Source organism: Diabrotica virgifera, chromosome 7 (assembly GCF_917563875.1).
Source record: "Diabrotica virgifera virgifera chromosome 7, PGI_DIABVI_V3a".
Taxonomy (NCBI): Eukaryota; Metazoa; Arthropoda; class Insecta; order Coleoptera; family Chrysomelidae; genus Diabrotica; species Diabrotica virgifera.
In genome coordinates, this window is record NC_065449.1 from 94,647,559 (window position 1) to 94,670,067 (window position 22,509).

At 31.4% G+C, this 22,509-nt stretch overlaps 1 protein-coding gene across 1 annotated transcript in view; it reads left to right on the forward strand.

Annotated features, from left to right (window-relative positions):
- The window catches only part of LOC114327499 (activating signal cointegrator 1 complex subunit 2), a 125,740-nt gene that overhangs the window by 22,812 nt on the left and 80,419 nt on the right, over nt 1–22,509 (forward strand). The window contains exon 3 of the mRNA XM_050655736.1: nt 18,211–18,285. Coding sequence (XP_050511693.1) covers nt 18,211–18,285 — 75 coding nt within the window. The remainder of the gene's footprint in view (nt 1–18,210; nt 18,286–22,509) is intronic.

A 22,509-nucleotide genomic window follows, 5' to 3' on the forward strand; every position in this document is an offset into this window, starting at 1 on the left:
AACGATTGGCAAGAAATTAGAAGCTCAAAAAGAAGAAAAATCAGAAAAACAACAGACAATGCAAACAGTACAAATATTATTGTAACAGAAAATAGATTTGAAGCGCTAGAAAATGAAGTAATCCCTCCCAAGGAGAACAACACAGCAAACCCTCCACCAATTTTCATACACGGTGTACAAGACTATCAAAAAATGGTACAAAAAATTAAGGATGCAGCAGAAAGGGAAGAATATCATACAAAAAGTTTAACTAACAATGTCGTAAAATTAAGTTGTGGCACGCCAGATACATATAGAAAAATGGTTAGATATTTTAATGAACATAACATTTATCACCATACATATCAGTTAAAACAGGATCGAGCCTATAGAGTTGTAATAAAATACCTTCACCACTCTACTAACACCGAGGATATAAAAAACGAACTCCTAAAACTGGGTCATAAAGTTCGAAATATAATAAATGCACAACACAGAATTACTAAAGAGCCACTTAATTTGTTCTTCGTGGATCTCGAACCGGCAGCAAATAACAAAGATATTTATAACTTAAGGGGGCTACAGAATAGAGTTATTGAAATTGAACCTCCCCGAACAACCAAAAATCGCATAATACAATGCATGAGATGCCAATCGTACGGTCACTCCAAGTCATATTGCAATAAACCATTTGTATGCGTCAAATGCGGAGGAGCCCACAATACCACAACTTGTAAGAAGACTAGAGAAACTCCAGCAAAATGTGCATTATGTGGTGGGGATCACCCCGCAAATTATAAAGGATGTGAACATTACCAAAAAATTTATAATATTAATAACAGGTATCATAACAGAGGAAACGTATTAAATCCAGCAATAAATCAAATACATACACAACCCAGAATATATACACAACCCAGGATTCAGAATCAGTATGAAAGTAACGCTCAAGCTGCAGCAAATAATCAGAACAATAACGAAGATACAGCGAGTATACTTACCAAATTTCTAGAAGAGTTTAAAAATTTATTTAACCAGCTAATGCAACAAAACAGTATGGTGCTCAACATGATTTCCATGCTAGTAAATAAAGTAAACTAACAATGTCAAAGTTCATAAGAATTGCCCAATGGAACGCCAATGGTCTTCCTAATCATAAAGAAGATATAAAACTATTTCTGGAACAAAATTTCATTGACATACTACTAGTAAGTGAAACCCATTTTACAGACAGAACCTACTTCAAGATACCTAAGTATAAATTATATTACACAAATCACCCAGATGGTACAGCCCACGGAGGTTCAGCCATATTGATAAGAGAAACTATAAAACATTATGAAATGCTAAAATACGAAACAAATCACATTCAAGCAACATCGATAAAAATACAAACTCTTCCATATGATATAACTGTCACAGCAATTTATTGTCCGCCCAGGCATAGACTTACAAAAGAAGATCTTCTACCCTTTTTCGAAACTCTAGGGCCAAAATTTATAGCAGGTGGAGATTACAACTGTAAACATACGCTATGGGGTTCACGCCTAACAACCACCAAAGGCAGAGAGCTAGCAAAAGTTATCCAGGATAAAAGCTACTCATTCCTATCGACGGGATCACCGACATATTGGCCAACCGATCCAAATAAAACACCAGACCTATTGGATTTCTTTATTACAAACGGAATATCTCAATCATATACAGATGTAGTACCAAGTTTTGATTTATCATCAGATCATAGTCCCATAATTGCCACAATTAGCACAACGGTGATAATCAAAAAACCAACACCTCGACTGCATAACTTCAAAACAAACTGGGACACATACTGGCTAATCATAGAACGGGAAGTAAATCTACTAGTGAGATTGCAAACTTCCGAACAAATAGAAACAGAAACTAATAATCTAATCAACTTACTTCAAAATGCTGCCAAACAGTCTACCCCTCAACCTGGACAAAAAAAATTTTCAACCAACATTCCTCTTGAAATAAAAAGACTAGTAGCAGAAAAACGAAAAGCCAGATCAATTTGGCAAAGAACTCACAGACCAGACGACAGGACAGTTTATAATAACAAAACAAGAAACTTAAAAACAGCTCTAGAACAGATGAGAAACAACTCATTTGAAAACTATGTATCAAACCTTTCGCGTCAAGATAACTCTATCTGGAAACCAATCAAAAACAAAAATAAACCAATAAATACTTCACCTCCAATTCGGAAAAACTCATTACCACCAGGACCATGGGCAAAAAGCAACAAAGAAAAAGCTGATTTATTTGCTGAACATCTAACTGAAGTCTTCAAGCCACACGACAATGACCAAGTACAAGAAGTAGAGCAGGAACTAGCCTTACCAATTAATCAACGAGAGCGACTAACTTTAATTACACCGAAGGAGATCAAAGATGAAATTAATCATTTGAATGAAAAGAAGGCACCAGGCACTGATCTCATAACAGCAACAATGCTAAAACAACTTCCTAAAAAAGGTATAATGAAGTTATTGTACATATTAAATGCAATCTTAAGACTTAATTATTGGCCTATATCACTAAAAATTGCCCAAGTAATTATGATACCGAAACCTGGTAAAGCTTTAACGGATGTTTCATCATACCGCCCAATAAGTCTACTGCCAATAATGTCGAAAACTTCTTGAAAAGCTGTTACTTAAAAGAATTATGAGCGACCTAGAATTCCAAAACTGGATCCCAGAACACCAATTTGGATTCCGGCAAGGTCATTCTACAGTGCAACAATGCCATCGCATATCAAATGTAATTAATAGAGCTTTGGACAATAAACAGTATTGCACAGCAGCCTTTCTGGACATTAGCCAAGCATTTGATAAGGTATGGCACCCAGGATTACTTTATAAAATCAAAAAATCCCTACCCAACAAATACTTTGACTTATTAAAATCATATCTAAATCACAGAGAATTTGAAACTAAAGTGGAGGATGAACTATCAAACCGTAACAAAATTCAATCAGGAGTCCCACAAGGTAGTATATTGGGTCCACTTCTTTATGTACTGTACACATCCGATTTACCAACCTCTCCACAAACCACCATTGGAACTTTCGCTGATGACACAGCAATATTTGCAACTGAAGAGGATCCAAGAGCTGCAGTATTAAAACTTCAAGAACACCTAGACCAAATTGGACAGTGGTTAAAGAAATGGAAGATAAAAGCTAACGAAACTAAGTCAACACATATAACTTTCACACTAAGGAAAGACCAATGCCCAAATATTAGCCTTAATCAAGTCAACATACCACAACAGAACATCGTCAAATACCTGGGGCTTCATCTTGATTCTAAATTAAACTGGAAACAACACATTTTAAAGAAGAAGAAACAAATTGAGTTGAGAGTGAAAGAAATAAATTGGCTTATAGGTAGAAAATCTCGACTCTCAATTGAGAACAAACTGCTGATTTATAAAACAGTCATCAAACCTATATGGACGTACGGTATAGAACTATGGAGTTGTGCCAGCAAATCAAACACAAAAATTATCCAAAGAACTCAATCAAAAATTCTACGCACCATCGCAAATGCCCCGTGGTACATTTCCAACCAAACCCTTCATACAGACCTAAACATCCCGTTAGTCAGCACAGTAATTCAAGAAAGAGCCAACAGACATCACGAGAAATTGGAAGACCACCCCAACCAATTAATATTACCATTACTGCAGCCACTAAACAACAGAAGATTGCGAAGATTATGGCCCATAGATCTTCGCTGAAACTGAGGTGAAACCGCTGGGTGATGTACCTCATAACGCCATTTTAGTGTACAATAATACAATGATATATGTTATTGTACTTGTTATCAAATTAGCTTATAGAATATGTAATTCTGATTGCTAATAAATGCTTACAAAAAAAAAAAAAAAAAATTACTATCACATGAAAATATCACTCAATTTTCGATCGAGTCATTCACTAATAAAAAGTTCTCCCCTCTATTTGTTTTTGGTTCTAATTTTCTTAAAACTTGAACTTCAAAAATTGATTTTGGTAAAGCTGGTTGTGACTTCCGACGAGCATAATACAGATTTTTTGCACAATGTAAATCATTTGTTGTTAAATTGGTTAAATTATTGTCAGTATTTAATTCTTTTCTAATTAATTTGGAAGGTTTTTCAAATAAGTCATCTTCGGCCTTTCTTTTTATGCCGTGACTTAAAACTTGTCTTTCTAATAGGTTTTCTGCTTCCGGATTATGATTATGACTATTGTTTATACTAGTTGTAATTCGATTCTTATTTTCTATAATTGATTTGATGAATGCTTTGCAGTTATCCTTTACACATCTCCACTTGGTTTCCCTGAAGCTAATTTTCGTTTTTGTTCTTTAAATTTATAACGTTCACACACTAATAACAATTTTCCTCTTTGACTAAACATTTCATTTATACTTAAAGATGTCATTTAGATTTTTCCTGGATACTGAACTAGTAGTTAATTGAAAGATACATTAATTACACTACGAGGTGTCGACCGAATAACATGCTTTTTAAAACATAGTACAAAAACAGTGACATTAGCGTATCTTCAACTAGAAATAATTGTTTTTGACTACATGAGCAGTGGCGTAGCAGATACCCAAACAGTATATTTTCCCTAATCTATAATTCCAAGATAAATTTGTGGTCCGAGATGGGAATACACCCTAATACCTACCTGTTAATATTCGAGCCGAGCTGGGGGTTTTTAAAATGTACCTGGGGTATCATAAAGTATTAAAGGGGTATTCCCATCTCGGCTCACTATAATCCTTTAGTCCTTTATGATACCCCAGGTACATTTTAAAAACCCCCCAGGTCGGCTCGAAGATTAACAGGTAGGTATTAGTACCCCATTAGTAGGTATAATCATAATTTTATCTCGGAATTATAGATTAGGGAACAGTTATTACTGTTATTAATAACATAGAAAAACATCCTACCCTCAATACAACTTCCTTCAATATTGTAGAGAAATTTTGGCCGTGGAATCGATTTCGCTACTGATACGTAGGATAAAGCTTGGTTAGATGTTTGAGACATATTGTTTGGGTATCTGCTACGCCACTGCTTATGTTGTCAAAAGCAATTACGTTTTTATCTTGAAATTATACCTACCTAATTTAGCTTCTATGTATTATATGGTAAAGGTTCAGCTTTTTTTAAAAATAAAATTTTAAAATAAAAATATATGCCCGGTTGTAAGCTAATCTTGTTTTTCTTCTGTGTTTTTAACAGTTGAAACAAAAAAATAAACCTCAACTAAAAATGAGTGATTTATACACCCATCTATTTCTAGTTGAAGGTACACTAATGTCAACAAGGTGAAGGTAGTAACAATTAATATCCCATGAGCCGAGCTGGTATATTTTATATCGGGCAGTTTTAATATTTGCGCCGACTTGGGACATTTTTAAAAGACCTACCTGTTTCTTGGGCCGAGATAGGTACTGCCCGTATTAAAGGATTATAGTGGACCGAGATGGGAATACCCCGCCAATTAGTTACAGAACCTACTAGAGTGACAAATGTATCTAAAACACTGGTAGATTATGTCCTGTCAAATACTAATAATATCATAGTAAATGTTCATGAAACTCCAAAATTAACTGACCACTCCATTATTTCTGTTAATCTAAGAAATACTAAAAGTACAGATCATTATAATGTTAAGAAATTTAGAAATTTAAGTCAGAGTAATATTTTGAAAATTCAAACTAATTTAATGTATTATTTATAACTGGAATTTGAATTCTGTTGATGTTGACTCGATTTTTAATGAGTTATTTTTAAATTGTGAGATTGAAATCAATAAAACAGCACCTATTCAAATCTGCCGGTTTAACTTAAAGCTACCATGGTTTGATAACGAAGTTTACTCTCTTATAAAATTACGTGATAATGCTTATAGATCTTTTAAAACAGCACTTGAACCGTTTAAACAGGAGTTGTGGAGTAATTTTAAAAGATATCGTAATGAAGTTGTTAATTTGTTAAAAACTAAAAAAAATCTTTATTATTTTAATAAAATAGATAAATTTAGACACAGCCCCAAAGAAATGTGGAGGACATTAAAAAATTTAGTAAACATTAAATCCAAAGGTTCACCTCAATATGTTCAATTTGAAACAGGTATGTATTCAACAGGTCAAGATAGCAAAGAAATCGCTAACCAGTTCAACAGTTACTTTGTTGTAAGTATCAACAATATTGTTGGAGCTTTGGATTTGAGAAAAACCTGGTGTAATAAAAATAGTAACTTATACATACCGATAAATAAATTTAAATTAGTATCTTTAAACGAATTACGTATGTATGTTAATAAATTAGACAGTAAATGCTCAGTTCATGATATATTAAACGCTAAAATTCTCAAAGACATTTTTGAAACAATTGGGCATATTATATTAAATTTAATCAATACTTCTTTGTCTACTGGTAAAATTCCGAATCAACTTAAAGTTAGTACAATTGTACCAATTCAAAAAATCAATAATACAGTGAAAGCTGAAGAATTCAGACCCATCAATACACTACCACCAATTGAAAAATTGATTGAACTTGTTGTATACGATCAAATTATTGAACATGTTAAAACAAATGCTATTTTGTTAAGTAATCAATCTGGTTTTAGAAAGCAGCACTCTTGTGATTCGGCACTTCAATTGACAATTAGTAAATTTAAAACTGAATTGGATCAAAACAAATATGTAGTATCTGTATTCTTAGACCTTAAGAGGGCCTTTGAGACCATAGACCGAAATATTTTACTGACAAAATTGTGGCAGTATGGCATTAGGGGTGGAGTTTTTGACTGGCTGAATAATTATCTATCAAATCGCAAGTAGAAGGTTAAATTCAATAATTTTATGTCAGATGAACTTAACATTGATATAGGTGTACCTCAGGGCAGTGTCCTAGGGCCATTACTTTTTATGCTCTACTTCAATGATATAGATCTCTTTGTTGATTGTGAGTTTGTTAATCTTTTTGCTGACGATACGTTAATAGCTTGTAGTGATGTATGCTTGGAAAATGCAGTGGCAAAAATGAATTCAATTCTGGAGGCTTTTTATAATTATTTAACATTAAACAAGTTAAAATTAAACGTATCAAAGGCAAAAGCTCTAATTGTAACCAGTAGATATAAGTATAACAAAATCAATATAAATAACATTAATTTATCCATAAATGGTGAAAAGATTGAAATAACAACAACTATTAATAGTCCAGAGAAATAAGATTTTTCTCGTGACACATCCCCCTCCAGGCCGAAACCAAATTTTTTGAGTAGTATGGACATCTATATTAATAACCTATATGTTTCCTGCAGCCGATTTTGATGATATACATAGTTATAAACAAATGAAGATCAAAAAACGCTAAATTTTCGCTTTTTTCGTCTATTACCAAAAAGTTAAGCACTCTAAACAAATTTGAGTGTAAGAAACTCATAAATCGTATAAAAAAATTCAATATGGCGTTCGCTGAATATGTTCATCCTTATTGGTTGCTTAGAAAATTGCAAAATAAATCATAAATTTTCAGTTTTTAAAAATATTCATAACTTATGTAAAAATTAACTTAGAACCTTCTTATTACACGGAATGCTGATACTTCTTGTACTTAAATTATATTTTAAATGTCAAAGCAATTGGTCAAATAGTTAAAAAGTTATTTAATTTGTTTATCCCAAATTCATTTTTTTTTTGTAACACTACAAGTCAGAAAATTATGAGGCTACAATCATATTTCGGACAGTTTATGAAAGAAGAACATTTATACTATTACCATTATTAAAAATAAATGACAAAAAATAATTTTAAACAGTGTAAAATTATTTTGAAAAAACATGTTGATGTTTTGCTTACTTATAAACAATTAGAATAACTTTTTAACCGTTACCCGTAGAAAAATTATTTTTTCATATTTAGAAAGACTGAATTTTTATACACATTTAGAAAGAAAAACAGCTGTCCTAGGACAATTCGGGACAAAGTTAGCCCCCCCATTTATTTAATTCACATGTTTTTGCAAAATAATTTTGCAATATTTATAATTATTTTTTGTAATTTTTTTTTAATTAAATTAATACTGTAAATTTCCTTCTTCCATAAACTATCCAAAGTATTACTGTAGCTTCATCATTTTCTGACTTACAGTGTTGCAAAAAAATAAATTTGGGATAAACAAATTAAATAACTTTTAAACTGTTAAACCAATTTCTTCGAAATTTAGAGTATGAATTAAGTACCATAAGTCTCAGCATTCCGTGTAATAAGAAGGTTCTAAGTTCATTTTTACATAAGTTATAAATATTTATAAAAACTCAAAATTTATTATTTATTTTGCAATTTTCTAAGCAACCAATAAGGATATACATATGAAGCAAACGCCATATTGAAGTTTTTTATACCGTTTATGAGTTTCTTACTCTCAAATTTGTTTAAAATGACTATTTTCTTAGTAATAGACGAAAAAAGCGAAAATTTACCGTTTTTTGATCTTCATTTGTTTATAACTATGTATATCACCAAAATCGGCTGCAGGAAATATATAGGTTATTATTATAGATGTCCTTATTACTCAAAAAATTTGGTTTCGGCCTGGAGGGGGTTGTGTCACCTACAGGCTATTTTTTTTCCTTATTTCTCTGAACTATAAATACTTAGGATTTCAACTTGATAACACTCTTTCATTGGAAGATCATTTTGTTTATATATACACAAAAAAAATCAACAAGAAATTATACTTTTTTACAAGAATAGCAAAAAATGGATCTTTAGAAACTAGACTTAGGGCCGGTTGTTCGAACGCTAATCAAAAATGGAATCCACTGATCACTATTAAATATTTAATTACAATTATATTTGAATAAGCGTACTTCTGACAGATGTCACATTTTGAGGTTATGTTGACTGATTTATTTTATTATTTTGGCTTTAATTTAAAATAAACCATAATTAAACTCGTTCTGATGTTATTTTCTTGCTTTTACTTACAAATCAATAATAATAAGCAATTTTTAATAATTTAAGAGCTGCGGCTATATTTTAATTACTGCGTTACCTACAATCAGTGAATGATTAGTGTTTTACATGTATTTTTGATGTCTCGATTTGATTCCCATCAAGAAAATTGATTACAATAAACTGATCGATTATAATCAACTTCTTGATTAGCGTTCGAACAACCGGCCCTAACTGTATATAATTCAATAATCCAACATCATTTTGATTATTGTGCATCAGTCTTATATTTGTTCAACCTAATAGGTCTGGATCCCGCGTATGAAAAAAAAGTTGATGAATAGCAAGCTGAACATTTGTTAATAGCTTAAGGGTGTCTAGTCGGATAAACTTTGATATATGGGAACACTGGAACAGGGGCAATTTTAATTGTGGAACAGGTTAAAAATTTGGAACGGTCATACCACGAAAACGGCACATTTTGTCCGACAGAATAGACTTAAACTCTGCGGACAGAGATTAAACTCTCATGCAAAAATCAGACTGCTATTTATCACCTGTCATAATTCCTGTCATTTGACATATTCTACATATTCCACTCATTAAAACGCCCATTTGGTGATAAATAGCAGTCTGATTTTTGCATGAGAGTTTAATCTCTGTTCGGAGAGTTTAAATCTGTTCTGTCGAACAAAATACATGTGCCGTTTTCGTGGTCTGACCGTTTCAAATTTTTAACCTGTTCCACAATTAAAACTTCCCCTGTTCCAGGGTTCCCATATATCATAGTTTGTCCGACTAGACACCCTTAAGGTATTAACAAATTTTCAGCTTGCTATTAATCAACTTTTTTTTCATACGCGGGATCCAGACCTATAAATAAAATGGGGCAACTTCAAAAATTACAAAATCGTGGTATGCGTATAATATTAAGAATGGGCCGATTGACACCAATAAATTTAATGCTGAATACATTGAACTGGATTTCGGTATATCAAAGATTTCAATATTTTGCTTGATTTTGGTTTATAAAATTAAAAACAATATAGCTCCCAATTATTTTCAGCAATTTATTAATTTTCCTAATACACACATACACGATATTCGAAATAAAAATAACATATACTTTTCTAAAATGAATTATAGCAGCTCAATGAATTCATTAATATTTAGAGGTTTCAGAGAATTTAATGAATTGCCTAATGAATTAAAAGACTGTAGGACAGTTAAAAGTTTTAAAGATAAATTAAAGGTTTTCCTTAAAAAATTAAAGTAGTACATATTTGAATTGGCTAAGGACGTGCACAATATTTTTTGTTTATTTTATTGACTTTTATTGGGTGTGAACTTGTTCATTTGATTATAATTCGTTATTAATTTTGATTATAATTTGTTATTAATTTTAAGAATAAATTAAAGGTTTTTCTTGGGATAAATAGTTATGTTGAAATGACAGTGAATGTACACAATTTTCTTGTATTTTTTTATTGAATTTTTTTTAGTGTGAATCATTGTATTGATTGATTTTCTTTCGTTTATATGTAAAAAATGTATTTAAGTTAAAAAATTTGTATATTAGGTTATTAAATAAAGATATCTATCTGTTTTCTGAGTTTTCGTATCTGTATTATTTTCTCCCTTATAGATATCGAAGTGTATTCACTCTTCATTTCATTGTTGCTGGGTGTTGTTGAGTCCCAGGCAGCTTGTTGTATAACTAAGTTTAGGTGTTCTACTGCATGTTCGATCTCTTCATTGGTCTTTAGGGAAATGTTTAGTTGGAGTCTCTCCTAAACCAGATGTTTAAAGATGTTCCAATTTGTTTTTCGGTTATGTAATACACATGATTTTTCCCTGTGGAGAATTTTTTTTATTTAGCGTTATAATAACTGGCGAATGATCGGAAGATAGTTCATAACATGACTCAGCATGCATATAGCTCCTGTTAATTTATTTAGTTATGCCAAAGTCCAGATGATCGGGTTTTATTTAAGTCAGTTGGCCAGTACTGGTTCCAGTGCCGGTTTAACCCAACTTCGGGCCCTGGGCGCTAGAGGTTTAGGGGCCCCCTTCATTGCTATTCGTTGTCAGTTTTTTAACAAGAAAACACATGCATTAACTATAAAGGTCTATTGTGAAATCCATAAAATATTTTTTTAAACAAGCAAGAAGAATAGCAAACGTAAAAAATAATCCAAAAAATACATTTAAAGACATTAATAAAAAACAGAAAGTTCCACAAAACAACACATGACAAGCAAAAAAAATATTCTAAAAAATACACAAAGACAAAAATTAGATCACTTTTTTTCCTGACTTGGCATTCGCAAACTGTCATATAATATTATCACAATTCAGTTTCTCCAGTTCTTCACTCTCTATACACAATAGTGATAATGCGTCTAGGTTTTCTTGACCCAAATTTAACCTTAAATATGTTTTTATTCTTTTTAAAGCCGAAAAAGACCGCTCGCCTGACGCATTAGAAATTGGTATCGTCAAATAAATTTGCAATAAAGTTAAAATATTGGGAAAAATTGCTTTTACATTCTAGAAGAATCAAATTTTTCATAAATTGTAACGTTACAAAATGGGTAATTTCATTATGCAAGTTCTCTTTGGTTTCATCAACATCGTTTTTATATTTCTCGCATAAAGTATTAATTGACGTCTTGACTTTTTCTTTATCTCTAGATTAAAAAAAACATCTAAAAGCTGATGTTACATCCTTGTAACATTCAATTCGCGATTTTGAAAACAGCGACTAATTTTCTAGACTCTAGATTTTCTGCGACAGCGATTTTTTGTCGCTGCGACTACAAATCGCAAGTGGAGTGCTAGCCTTAGCGCCGGACTCCACTTGCGATTTGTAGTCGCGCGACTGTTTTGTCGCGAAAATTGAACACATTGTTTCAAATACAAGTCAATCCATTTGCGACTAAATAATCGTGGATTGACTTGTATTTGCAACAATGTGTTCAATCTTCGCGACAAAACAATCGCGCGACTACAAAATCGCAAGTGGAGTCCGGCGCTCAGAGGCCACTGTATAATGCCAAATTCCAATTTTTGTAATCGCTTTACTTTTTATTGTTTGAAAGAGTGTGTACCTATTGTTTGGGCATTGGCATTTTCGAGAATAATCTATTCTTTATCTATAAATTAGATTTATGTATATCTATTTTTGTCTTTCGTTTAGCTATTTTAAAATGACTTATTTTGTTCCTATTTTAAAAGAACTTATTTTAAAGCCGAAAAGTGAGATAAATTATTATTTAAGCCCCCCAATTCAAAATGAAATTATTAGAAATTAAAAAAACTCCGTTTGTGCCATTATTTTGGATACAATTCGAGACATGGCCATTGATTAATAACCTGCACAGTTTTTACCCACTACCTGGGTAGTTTTTAATCAATGACATGGCGAAATCTGACAACTTTCTGTAGTTTTTGGAAAAGCGCCCGCCACAAACACTGACACGGGGCCCCTGTGGGGCTAGGCTACGGCACTGTGTATAGGCGTGAAGAGATGTAACAATAGAACAAAGGCGTTTGGAGTGTATTGGCGTATCTGCGTATGAGATTTTTTTCCGAGAATATGTAAATTATATAGCGACTTTATTTTTTTATAATTAAAAGAAACAGGCCCCTTCGGCGGCCCTGGGCGCCAGCACCGGCACTGACTGGCATTGGCTAACCGGCACTGACTGGTTCTCGTGTTGTTACTAGTTCTAGATTATCGTTGTTTATTGCTTTTTATAGCTCTCTTCCTCGGGTCATAATTTTTAAATATAAATCACATATTTGCAGTCTTATTTTTTTATACAGTATGTCCCTGTAAGTTGTATCCATATGGAAAACTTTTTTATTATTAACTTTACGAAAAAAAGTTATTCTTCATAAAAAGCTCTGCTTGGTCCAAAACCTAAGATTTAACCAACAAACATCAAATTTTTTGAATAGTATACGAGGTATATCAAAAAGTTTGAATTTCACTCAAGAGTAAAGTAGCTTTATTTTTCACAATATTGAAAATTGCTATTATGAAAAGTTGTTTGGAATTAAAAACTATATTCTAGTATGCAGTTACATCCTTCTAATTGAATTTTTTTTTTTTTGAAAAATTATGGATAACATTATTTCAGATAAAAGGCATTATATTTGATATTTTTATATTTAACATTATTTCAATTCAGATAACTCTTTTATTATTAATTTTATGAAAAAAAGTGATTCTTAATAAAATGTTCTGCATGGTCTAAAACCTAAAATACAATCATCTTATGTCAAATTTTATCAATTTTATACGAGGTATGTCAAAAAATATGAATTTCGCTCAAGAGTAAAATATGTTATTTTTCACAATATCGAAAATTGTTATTATGAAAAGTTATTTAGAATTAAAAACTATGTTACAGTATGTAATTACATCCTTCTAAATTTTGATCTAAATTTATCTTTTTTGACATACCTCGTATAAAATTGATAGAATTTGATATAAGATGGTTGAATTTTAGGTTTTAGACCATCCAGAACTTTAACAAGAATAACTTTTTTTCGTAAAATTAATAATAAAAGAGTCATCAGAATTGAAATAACTGAAAATAATGTTAGTTATCCATAATTTTTCAAAAAAAAATTTTTCAATTAGAAGGATGTAATTGCATATTAGCATATAGTTTTTAATTCCAAACATCTTTTCATAATAGCAATTTTCAATTTTGTGAAAAATAAAGCTACTTTACTCTTGAGTGAAATTCAAACTTTTTGACATACCTCGTATAATATTCAAAAAAATTGATATTTGATGGTTAAATCTTAGGTTTTGGACCATGCAGAGCTTTTTATGGAGAATAACTTTTTTTCGTAAAATTAATAATAAAAAAGTTTTCCATATAGATACAACTTACAGGGACTGTAAGATACTGTATAGATATAGTATAGATACTGTAATGCAGAAAATGTAGCATATACATATACTGTGTAAAGCTACAAATAACACAATCTGAATAAAAAATATTTAATAATCAGCAAATTTACGGAATAGTTAATATTAACTAGCATTATCATAGGTTTTTGATGAGTGAAAAGATGGAGTAACAACCTTCCATAGAGGTATTAATCCGCCAATGAACAAGCAGAATTGCTTATAAAGAGAAAGAAGAACATCATAGGTTTTTACCATATGCAGTTATTATTATGCCTCATATGACAAACCCAAATGCTGGTTACATGTGTTATCATGTCACACACAACATATTAAAAAGTATTAACTCGCTATTTAATGATTACAAAACAATGACAATAATGTTGTTCTGAAGCTATTTCCTTATGGCATTTTTTATAATTAAGTATTTTCGGTGGGAAATTTTACCAAAAAAATGAATTTATTAACGTTTCGACGCCCAAGTCGGGTGTCGTTGTCAAAATTCAAAATTATACTAATAAACAAAATAGTTGTTGCTTAATAAAAAAAAATTCTTCTAATAATTTATTTAATCTGACTCATTTATATCGGCAATTCAGGCATTTATTATACATTTTAAAGTAGAAGACTTTAAAATGATATTGCCAATATTGATGAGTTGCGTTCTTGGGACGACTTTACTAAAAGATAGTTCATTCGATTACATGAAATCAACCCCAACTCAAGAATATCCGCCACAAAAAATCATAGCATGTGATCTGTCTTTAAAAAGACAACCAAATGCAACGATGGCAGTAAAATTCTCGCGCTAGAGATTTCATAGTAAATCACGAGGGAAAACCAGGAAAAACCTCGTGATACTATCCCGACATCGTAAGTATTTGGGCTTACATTTAGTTTACTCTCAAAACTAATACCAAATTCTGACTTTAATGTATATATGCTATTTTAAATTATAAATAATATTAATAATACATAGATAGTAATGTATATAAATAATACTAAAATATAAAATATGTAGGTACTAACTCGATATGTTAATGACTTACTCATCGTCGTATTTTCTTTCTATTGACTTTCTCTTTTAGTATGGGTAACCACATCCTACTGCATTCTACCGAGGAATTTGCGACACAATTGTTTTCATTTATATTTTATATAACATAGAGTTCAGTGGAGAGATTCAAGTATAGTCCTAAAAGAAACAGATAGTAAAAAGAGAAAAATCAAAGAAGCAGCTCTAATTATGCTAAATGAAAACAATTGTGTCGCAAATTCCTCGGTAGAATTCAGTAGGATGTGGTTACCCATACTAAAAGAGGAAGTCAATAGAAAGAAAATACCACGATTAGTAAGTCATTAACATATCGAGTTAGTACATATTTTATATTTTAGTATTATTTGTATAATATCTATGTATTATTAATATTATTTATAATTTAAAATAGCACATATACATTAAAGTCAGAATTTGGTATTAGTTTTGAGAGTAAACTAAATGTAAGCCCAAATACTTACGATGTCGGGATAGTATCACGAGGTTTTTTCCTGGTTTTCCCTCGTGATTTACTATGGAATCTCTAGCGCGAGAATTTTACTGCCATCGTTGCATTTGGTTGTCTTTTTAAAGACAGATCACATGCTATGATTTTTTGTGGCGGATATTCTTGAGTTGGGGTTGATTTCATGTAATCGAATGAACTATCTTTTAGTAAAGTCGTCCCAGGAACGCAACTCATCAATATTGGCAATATCATTTTAAAGTCTTCTACTTCTAAATGCCTGTCTAAATGCCTGAATTGCCGATATAAATGAGTCAGATTAAATAAATTATTAGAAGAATTTTTTTTTACTAAGCAACAACTATTTTGTTTATTTAGTATAATTTTGAATTTTGACAACGACACCCGACTTGGGCGTCGAAACGTTAATAAATTCATTTTTTTGGTAAAATTTCCCATCGAAAATACTTAATGACAATAATAGTACGTTCTTTAAAGGTAAACTATTGCAAAACCTCTAAATTTTAAAGAACCGCTTGGAATGACATGAAATTTGGCATACACATAGCTAACAAGTCAAAGAAAAAAAGTGATATTGTGCCGATGTGTGCTTTTGCCCTAGGGTTAGTTTCACCCCCTTTTGGGGGTGAAAAATATATGTTCGAAATAAGTCCGGAAATGGATAAAATGACTAATTCTAAGCAATTTTTGTTCTATAAAGTTTTTTCAGCAAGTTCATACTTTTCGAGTTATTTGCCAGTGAATATGTTAATTTTTCTACAAAATAACCACGTTTTCAGACGGTTTTTCGCAAATAACTCTAAAAGAAAATTTTATTTGGTCGAAAAAAATTCTTATCAAAAATATAGCATGTAAAAACATGGTGTATATATTAAGTCACTATACCTAGTAGAAGCAGAGTTACAGCTACTGAAAAATAGGTTCATATTCGTCAAATTCCAAATCGAATGTTTCAACGTGCCATAACCAAAAAACGAATCACTTTTTTGTGGAAAACTCATTTTAACTTTTTTAAAGTGTTTAAAAAATGCTTATTTTTGTTTTTTAAAAAAATTTTTTAGCATCAAAGGTAAACAAGTTACGCTCAAAATAATGTTGGTCCCTTTTTTTGGTAAGAAATCGGGAAAATCACCCCCTAATTAACATTTCCAATGAACTTAATTGTTACCACTTCACAAGTTTCTTACTCGCGTATGTATTGATCATATGATCTGTAAGTTTCATCGGTTCAAAGTCCATATTTTTGAAAGAGCTGTAGTTAAAAGGACTTGAACGAGTCACTTATCACCAGTGTATGCAAATTTAGAAACACCGAATCTTAACCAATCTTTGTCTTACAGAAAAACAAAAAAATACAAAATATTCAGAAAAGTAAAGCCGACTTTTTTTATTGTTTAAGATTTTTGGTATCTCTAACTATTTTTAAGTTATATTGAAAAAAAGCATTTTTTTCAAAATTAAAATTTTTACTTTAAAACCAAATTTATTCAAAAATAGCACTTTGAATCGATGAAACTTACAGATCGTATAAACAAAACATAAGTAAAGTAACTTGTGAAGCAGAAACGATTAATTTAATTTAAGTTGCTAATTGGGGGGTGATCTTCCTGATTTTTTTTTGCCAAAACAAAAGCGACCAACTTTATTTTTAGCGTAACTTGCTTACATTTGATGCTAGAAATTTTTTTTATAAAATCAGAAATAAAGCTTTTTTTAAACACTTTAAAAAAGTTGTAATGTGTTTTCCCCAAGAATGCTTCATTATTTGGATATTTCACATTGAATTATTCTATTTGGAATTTTTCAAATATGAACCTATTTTTCATTAGCTATAACTCTGCTTTTGCTAGGTATACAGACCTAATATATACACCTTTTTTTCCACTTTTTTATAGACTATAGTTTTGATAAAAATATTTTTTTCGACTAAATGCTTACGTTTGGAGTTATTTGCGAAAAACCGTCTAAAACCGTGGTTATTTTGTTGAAAAATGAACATATTCACTTGCAAATAACTCGAAAAGTATTGATTTGGTGAAAAAACTCTATAGAACAAAAGTAGCTTAAAATCAGTCAGTTTATCCATTTCGGGACTTATCTTGGACATATATTTTTTCACCCCCGAAATGGGGTGAAACTCACCCCAGGGCAAAAATACACATGTGTACCATATCACTTTTTTCTTTGACACGTTAGCTATGCGTATGCCAAATTTCATGTCAATCCAAGCGGTTCTTTAAAATTTACAGCAAAATCTGTGAAAGAATGTACTATGAATGAATACAAAGAATGAAAATCCTACGGCAAGAAAATATTACAATGCAATATTACATTATTATAATATTAAGTACGGCTATAAAACTGTTGTGTTACATGTTACTTAACAAATGGTTGTTTGTTTTAATACATATATATATATATATATATATATATATATATATATATATATCTATATATGTTGGATAATCGAGTACAAATATAAAAATAAATAAGCAAAATCATTGGCTAATACTCGTAAAGTTTTATTTTATTTTATTTTATTTTACAAGTTAACAAACAACTTTTTTAACTTGCTACACTATACTGACGAAGCCCAAATAGGCCGAAACACCGGTGTATATAGTTGCACAGAAATGTATGGAATGATGACCCTTCATCATTTTATATATTTCCAACTAAATTCACATTCACTTTACGAGTATTAGCCAATGATTTTGCTTATTTATTTTTATATATATATATATATATATATATATATATATATATATATAAATTATTTTAGGACCTATTCAATGCATCAGAAGATGAACTCCAGAAAAAGTTATATGACAAGAGAACTGAGATCATACCTGCTTTGGTTAGTATAAACTAGATTACATCATTTAAACATAGCTATTTTATTGCACCATTACTTTTTGGCTCATCTCTAATATTTTTATACATAATTTCTTTATAGTTTCTCATATAGAATTTTTTGCTCCATCGTTTTCCTTCATGGAAATGACAAGAAAACTGTATTTTTAATGAGGCGGAAAATTTCTTTCTTACAAAAGAAATGAAGAAAGAAAACATTAGAATTTAACATTGAAACCCACCACCTATTCATCGACTTCAAGGTTGCATATGACAGTGTCAAGAGAACAGTACTATACCAATCAATGTGTGGGCTTGGTATGCCACAAAAGCTTGTCTGATAACCAGAATGACAAGAGAGAATTCTAGAACTTAAGAGAGAGATAAAGGACGGACTCAAGACAGGGGGATGTCCTGGCTTGCGTTATTTCTAATATTGCCTTGGACAAGGCAGGCCGAGAGGCCGAGATACACAAATTAGACATAGCAGTACTATTTACAATAGATCGATAAAATTACACTGCGTTCCAAAATTAACGCATAATTTTAAAATTCTTATTTTGAGTTGTAATGAAAAAATTTTTTCCACCTACCTCTACCGAAAGTATACTTTTCCGGACCTGATTGTAGGGAGCAAAGTTGTACTTTTCCTCCCTAGGGAGAAAAATATTTTTCCTCCCTAGGGAAAAGGAATTCCAACCTCCTGACGATATTGCTGCACAATTCTTGCCATGTGTGGCTTGGCATTATCTTTCATAAGCATGAAATTATCCCCAATAAAGATGCAAATGGCACGACATGCTCTTCTAAAATGTCTGTTATACAGTGTGTCCACGGATGGGGTGCCCTAGAGGAAAAACTATGTTTTTTAAAACCTGCTTAATATTGTAGCCAATATGTAAATCCCTATAAATTTTTGCACTAAGTTTGAAATCGTAACAATAAATAATCTAGTGTTGCTAAGCTACAATGAAGCTTAGTAACTGTCAACTACGATAAATAATTCGCTAATTGTCATTTTTTTCGACAAGATAATGTTAAGCACCCAACAAAGAATTTATCTTGTAAAGTGTTTTATGGCATTGCAGCTTTTTAGTGCAGACATGCGATTGAAATGTTCAATGAAAAATATCCAGATGTAGGTACTCGGATTTGTAGGTACTACAATGGATTGAAGAAACTGATAAATAAATTCAATAAGACAGGATCTATACATAAGTATTTACTTAAAACTGGCTACAAAATTGAGCAGGTTTTGAAAAACTTGAATTTTATTTCGTTTTATGTGGTTTTAGAATAAGCAGAACTTTTTATCAAGAATGACATTTTTCGCTAAAATTGAAAATAAAAAAGTTTTTCCTCTTGGGCACCCCATCCGTGGACACACTGTATACCTCTGCGATGTAAGCCGCCCGCGATCTATTCTAACTAATTCCGTACAAGCCTCCAAATTAATCTCACCCCACACCATTACCGAGCCGCCGCCATACTGTACAGTACCTACGGTGTTACACTGTGCGTAGCGTTCCCCAGACCTTCTGTACACTCTGTTTCTCCTGCCATCAGGAAAAAACAGTACCTGGATTCATCGGTGAACAATATTCTTCCCCAATCGTCATTATTCCAATCAACATGTTCACGAGCAAAATGCAATATTTGCCTTCTATGGTCTCTGGTCAATAATGGGCCAGTTGGTGCCCTTCCAGGGCGTAGGTCGTTTTCGGCAAGTCTTCTTCTAATCGTATTTTGGCTGATTCTAGGGTTATAACGATCCAAAAATTCATTTGGAACGTACAAACCTTTGTCTCAGTGTACGAAGTGTCAAAAACCGGTCTTCATTAGGAGTTGTAACCCTTCTGCGGCCTTGACCGGGTCTTCTCGAGTTAATTCCAGTAACAGAAAAACGTGTTAACACTCTTGAAATGGTTGACTGAGTGACGTTAAAACGTTCAGCGAGTTCTACTTGAGTGTATCCTTCTTCGCGAAGAATAACGATTCTAAAGTCGACTTTACACTACATGATTTATCATGTGATTTGTCATATGATTTTTCCCATGACGAGCCGCATGACAATGCTTATGACAAAACGAGCCGTATAAACAATGCAAAATCATATGACAAATCACACAGTGTAAACATGTAAATTTCACTCCATGACCAAATCATATGACAAATCACATGATAAATCATGTAATGTAAAGTCGACTTTATACAGTCACTTTCTGACAAATTTCGATTTTCTTGCTACTGGTGGTTCATTTCAAAGGAAAAAACACTTAATAAACATGAAAAGCCCCTTTAAACGTTCAGCACAACGTATTCCAACCCAACTAAATTCGAAATAAAATGAAGCACAACTAGCATGTTTTTAATTTTTTTTCCAAAAAATGATAAAAACATCATCGTTTTTTACCGTTCTTTCGATAAATTTTACAATGTACCGGGGGTAACAATAATATATTATCACAAAAATCGCAACATTAAAATTATTTGATTTACCAGGGTTTTTAAAATTATGCGTTAATTTTGGGGCGCAGTGTATTAGCATACACTGATGGTATTGATATAAGAGAATTTAGCAAGCGAGATGTTGAGCAATATTTCCTATCATTGGAAACGTCGGTGAAACAGGTTGATCTAGTCATGAATAGAGACAAAGCCGAATACATGTTGGTTTCTTCTTATAGCGAATGAGGAACGGGAAAAGTCATTAGAAGTTTGCGAATAATTTTTAAATGTGTTGACAGTTTCACAAATTTTGTCTCGCTAGTGACCACTACCAACAAAACAAGGGAAGAAAAGACAAATAAACCTTACAAATAGAGCATACTATGGACTCCAAAAAATATACCTCTCATGAAGCATCTAAATAACCAAAATTATTACATATACACAAAACACTGCTGAGACCGGTCCTCACATATAGAGAGAAACAAGGACTCTAATACAAAATAGTCTAGGCGCCAAATAGAGGTCACCGTGTCCTTTTCAATTCTGATGGACAAACTCGACGGTTTCTTATGGATTTTTGGCTTCTGATTACGAATTTCGAGGTTGGAGTTCGATCCGAGTGGTCGAAAAATTGTTATAAACAATTCAATTGTTTATAAGGCTCTGGCTCATAAACTAAAAGAGATAAAAAAATGTTTCAAATAAAATTTGTTCCTTAATAAAAAACGAAGAAAAACCGTTTACTAAACTCAAATCCAATAATTACAACTCAAGATATTGGAATATTAGTGCACAATACAAATTGGAAATTGCAAAATAAGTATTTTTCGAAGCTTTATCGATCGTAACTCGGCTTCTACGCATTCAAATGATCCTTAGAAGGTCTTATTTTAAAGCTTAATTAATTGGCTTCCAAACAAAGTTTGTCAAATTACTTTAGCTTCATTTATTTTAAAGTTATACCCGTTTGAAGTTATAATTTTCTTAAAAAAATTGGACATTCATTTGTTTATAAAGGTTTCAAGCAAATTTGAGCAATAAACATTTATACTTTAATTAACAATAATTTTAAAAGAACTCAAAAGGAACAATTTGAGCTTATGAAAATGTTCGTAAGATTATTTTTGGCCAAGATATCGATATTTTAATGGCGCGCTATGAGGAGCAAGATCGGCTAATCTCACATTGTACTTCACGTGCTAACTTCTCCATGCAAATTATAATTTCTCTGTATGTATAAGTTATCTTCATTTTTCATTTTTGAAGATCCTAATAAAATTTTATATAATTCTTATATTAAATCATCATACTGTACCTCGTATAACCTTTCATTCTATTTACTTTGTCATCTATTTTTTGTACTAAATGAGAAAAAAAAACATTAAAAACAAATATTTCAGAAATATAACTAAAAAGTCAGCTGATATTATTTATTAAGAATAGGCAAGGCTTCCTGAGCAAAAGAATAATAATAAAGGTACCACGAAAGCAGTCGAACGGTGTCTTTACCGCGATATTACTCGACTGTGAGCTGATCTTGCACCTCATAGCGTGTCATTAAAATATCGATATCTTGGCCAAAAATAAACTTACGAACATTTTTAAAGCTCAAATTGTTCCTTTTGAGTTCTTCTATCATTATTGTTAATTAAAGTGTAAATGTTTATGGCTCAAATTTGCTTGAAATCCTTATAAACAAATTAATGTACAATTTTTTTAAGACAATTATTAATTCAAACGGGTATAACTTTAAAACAAATGAAGACAAAATAATTTA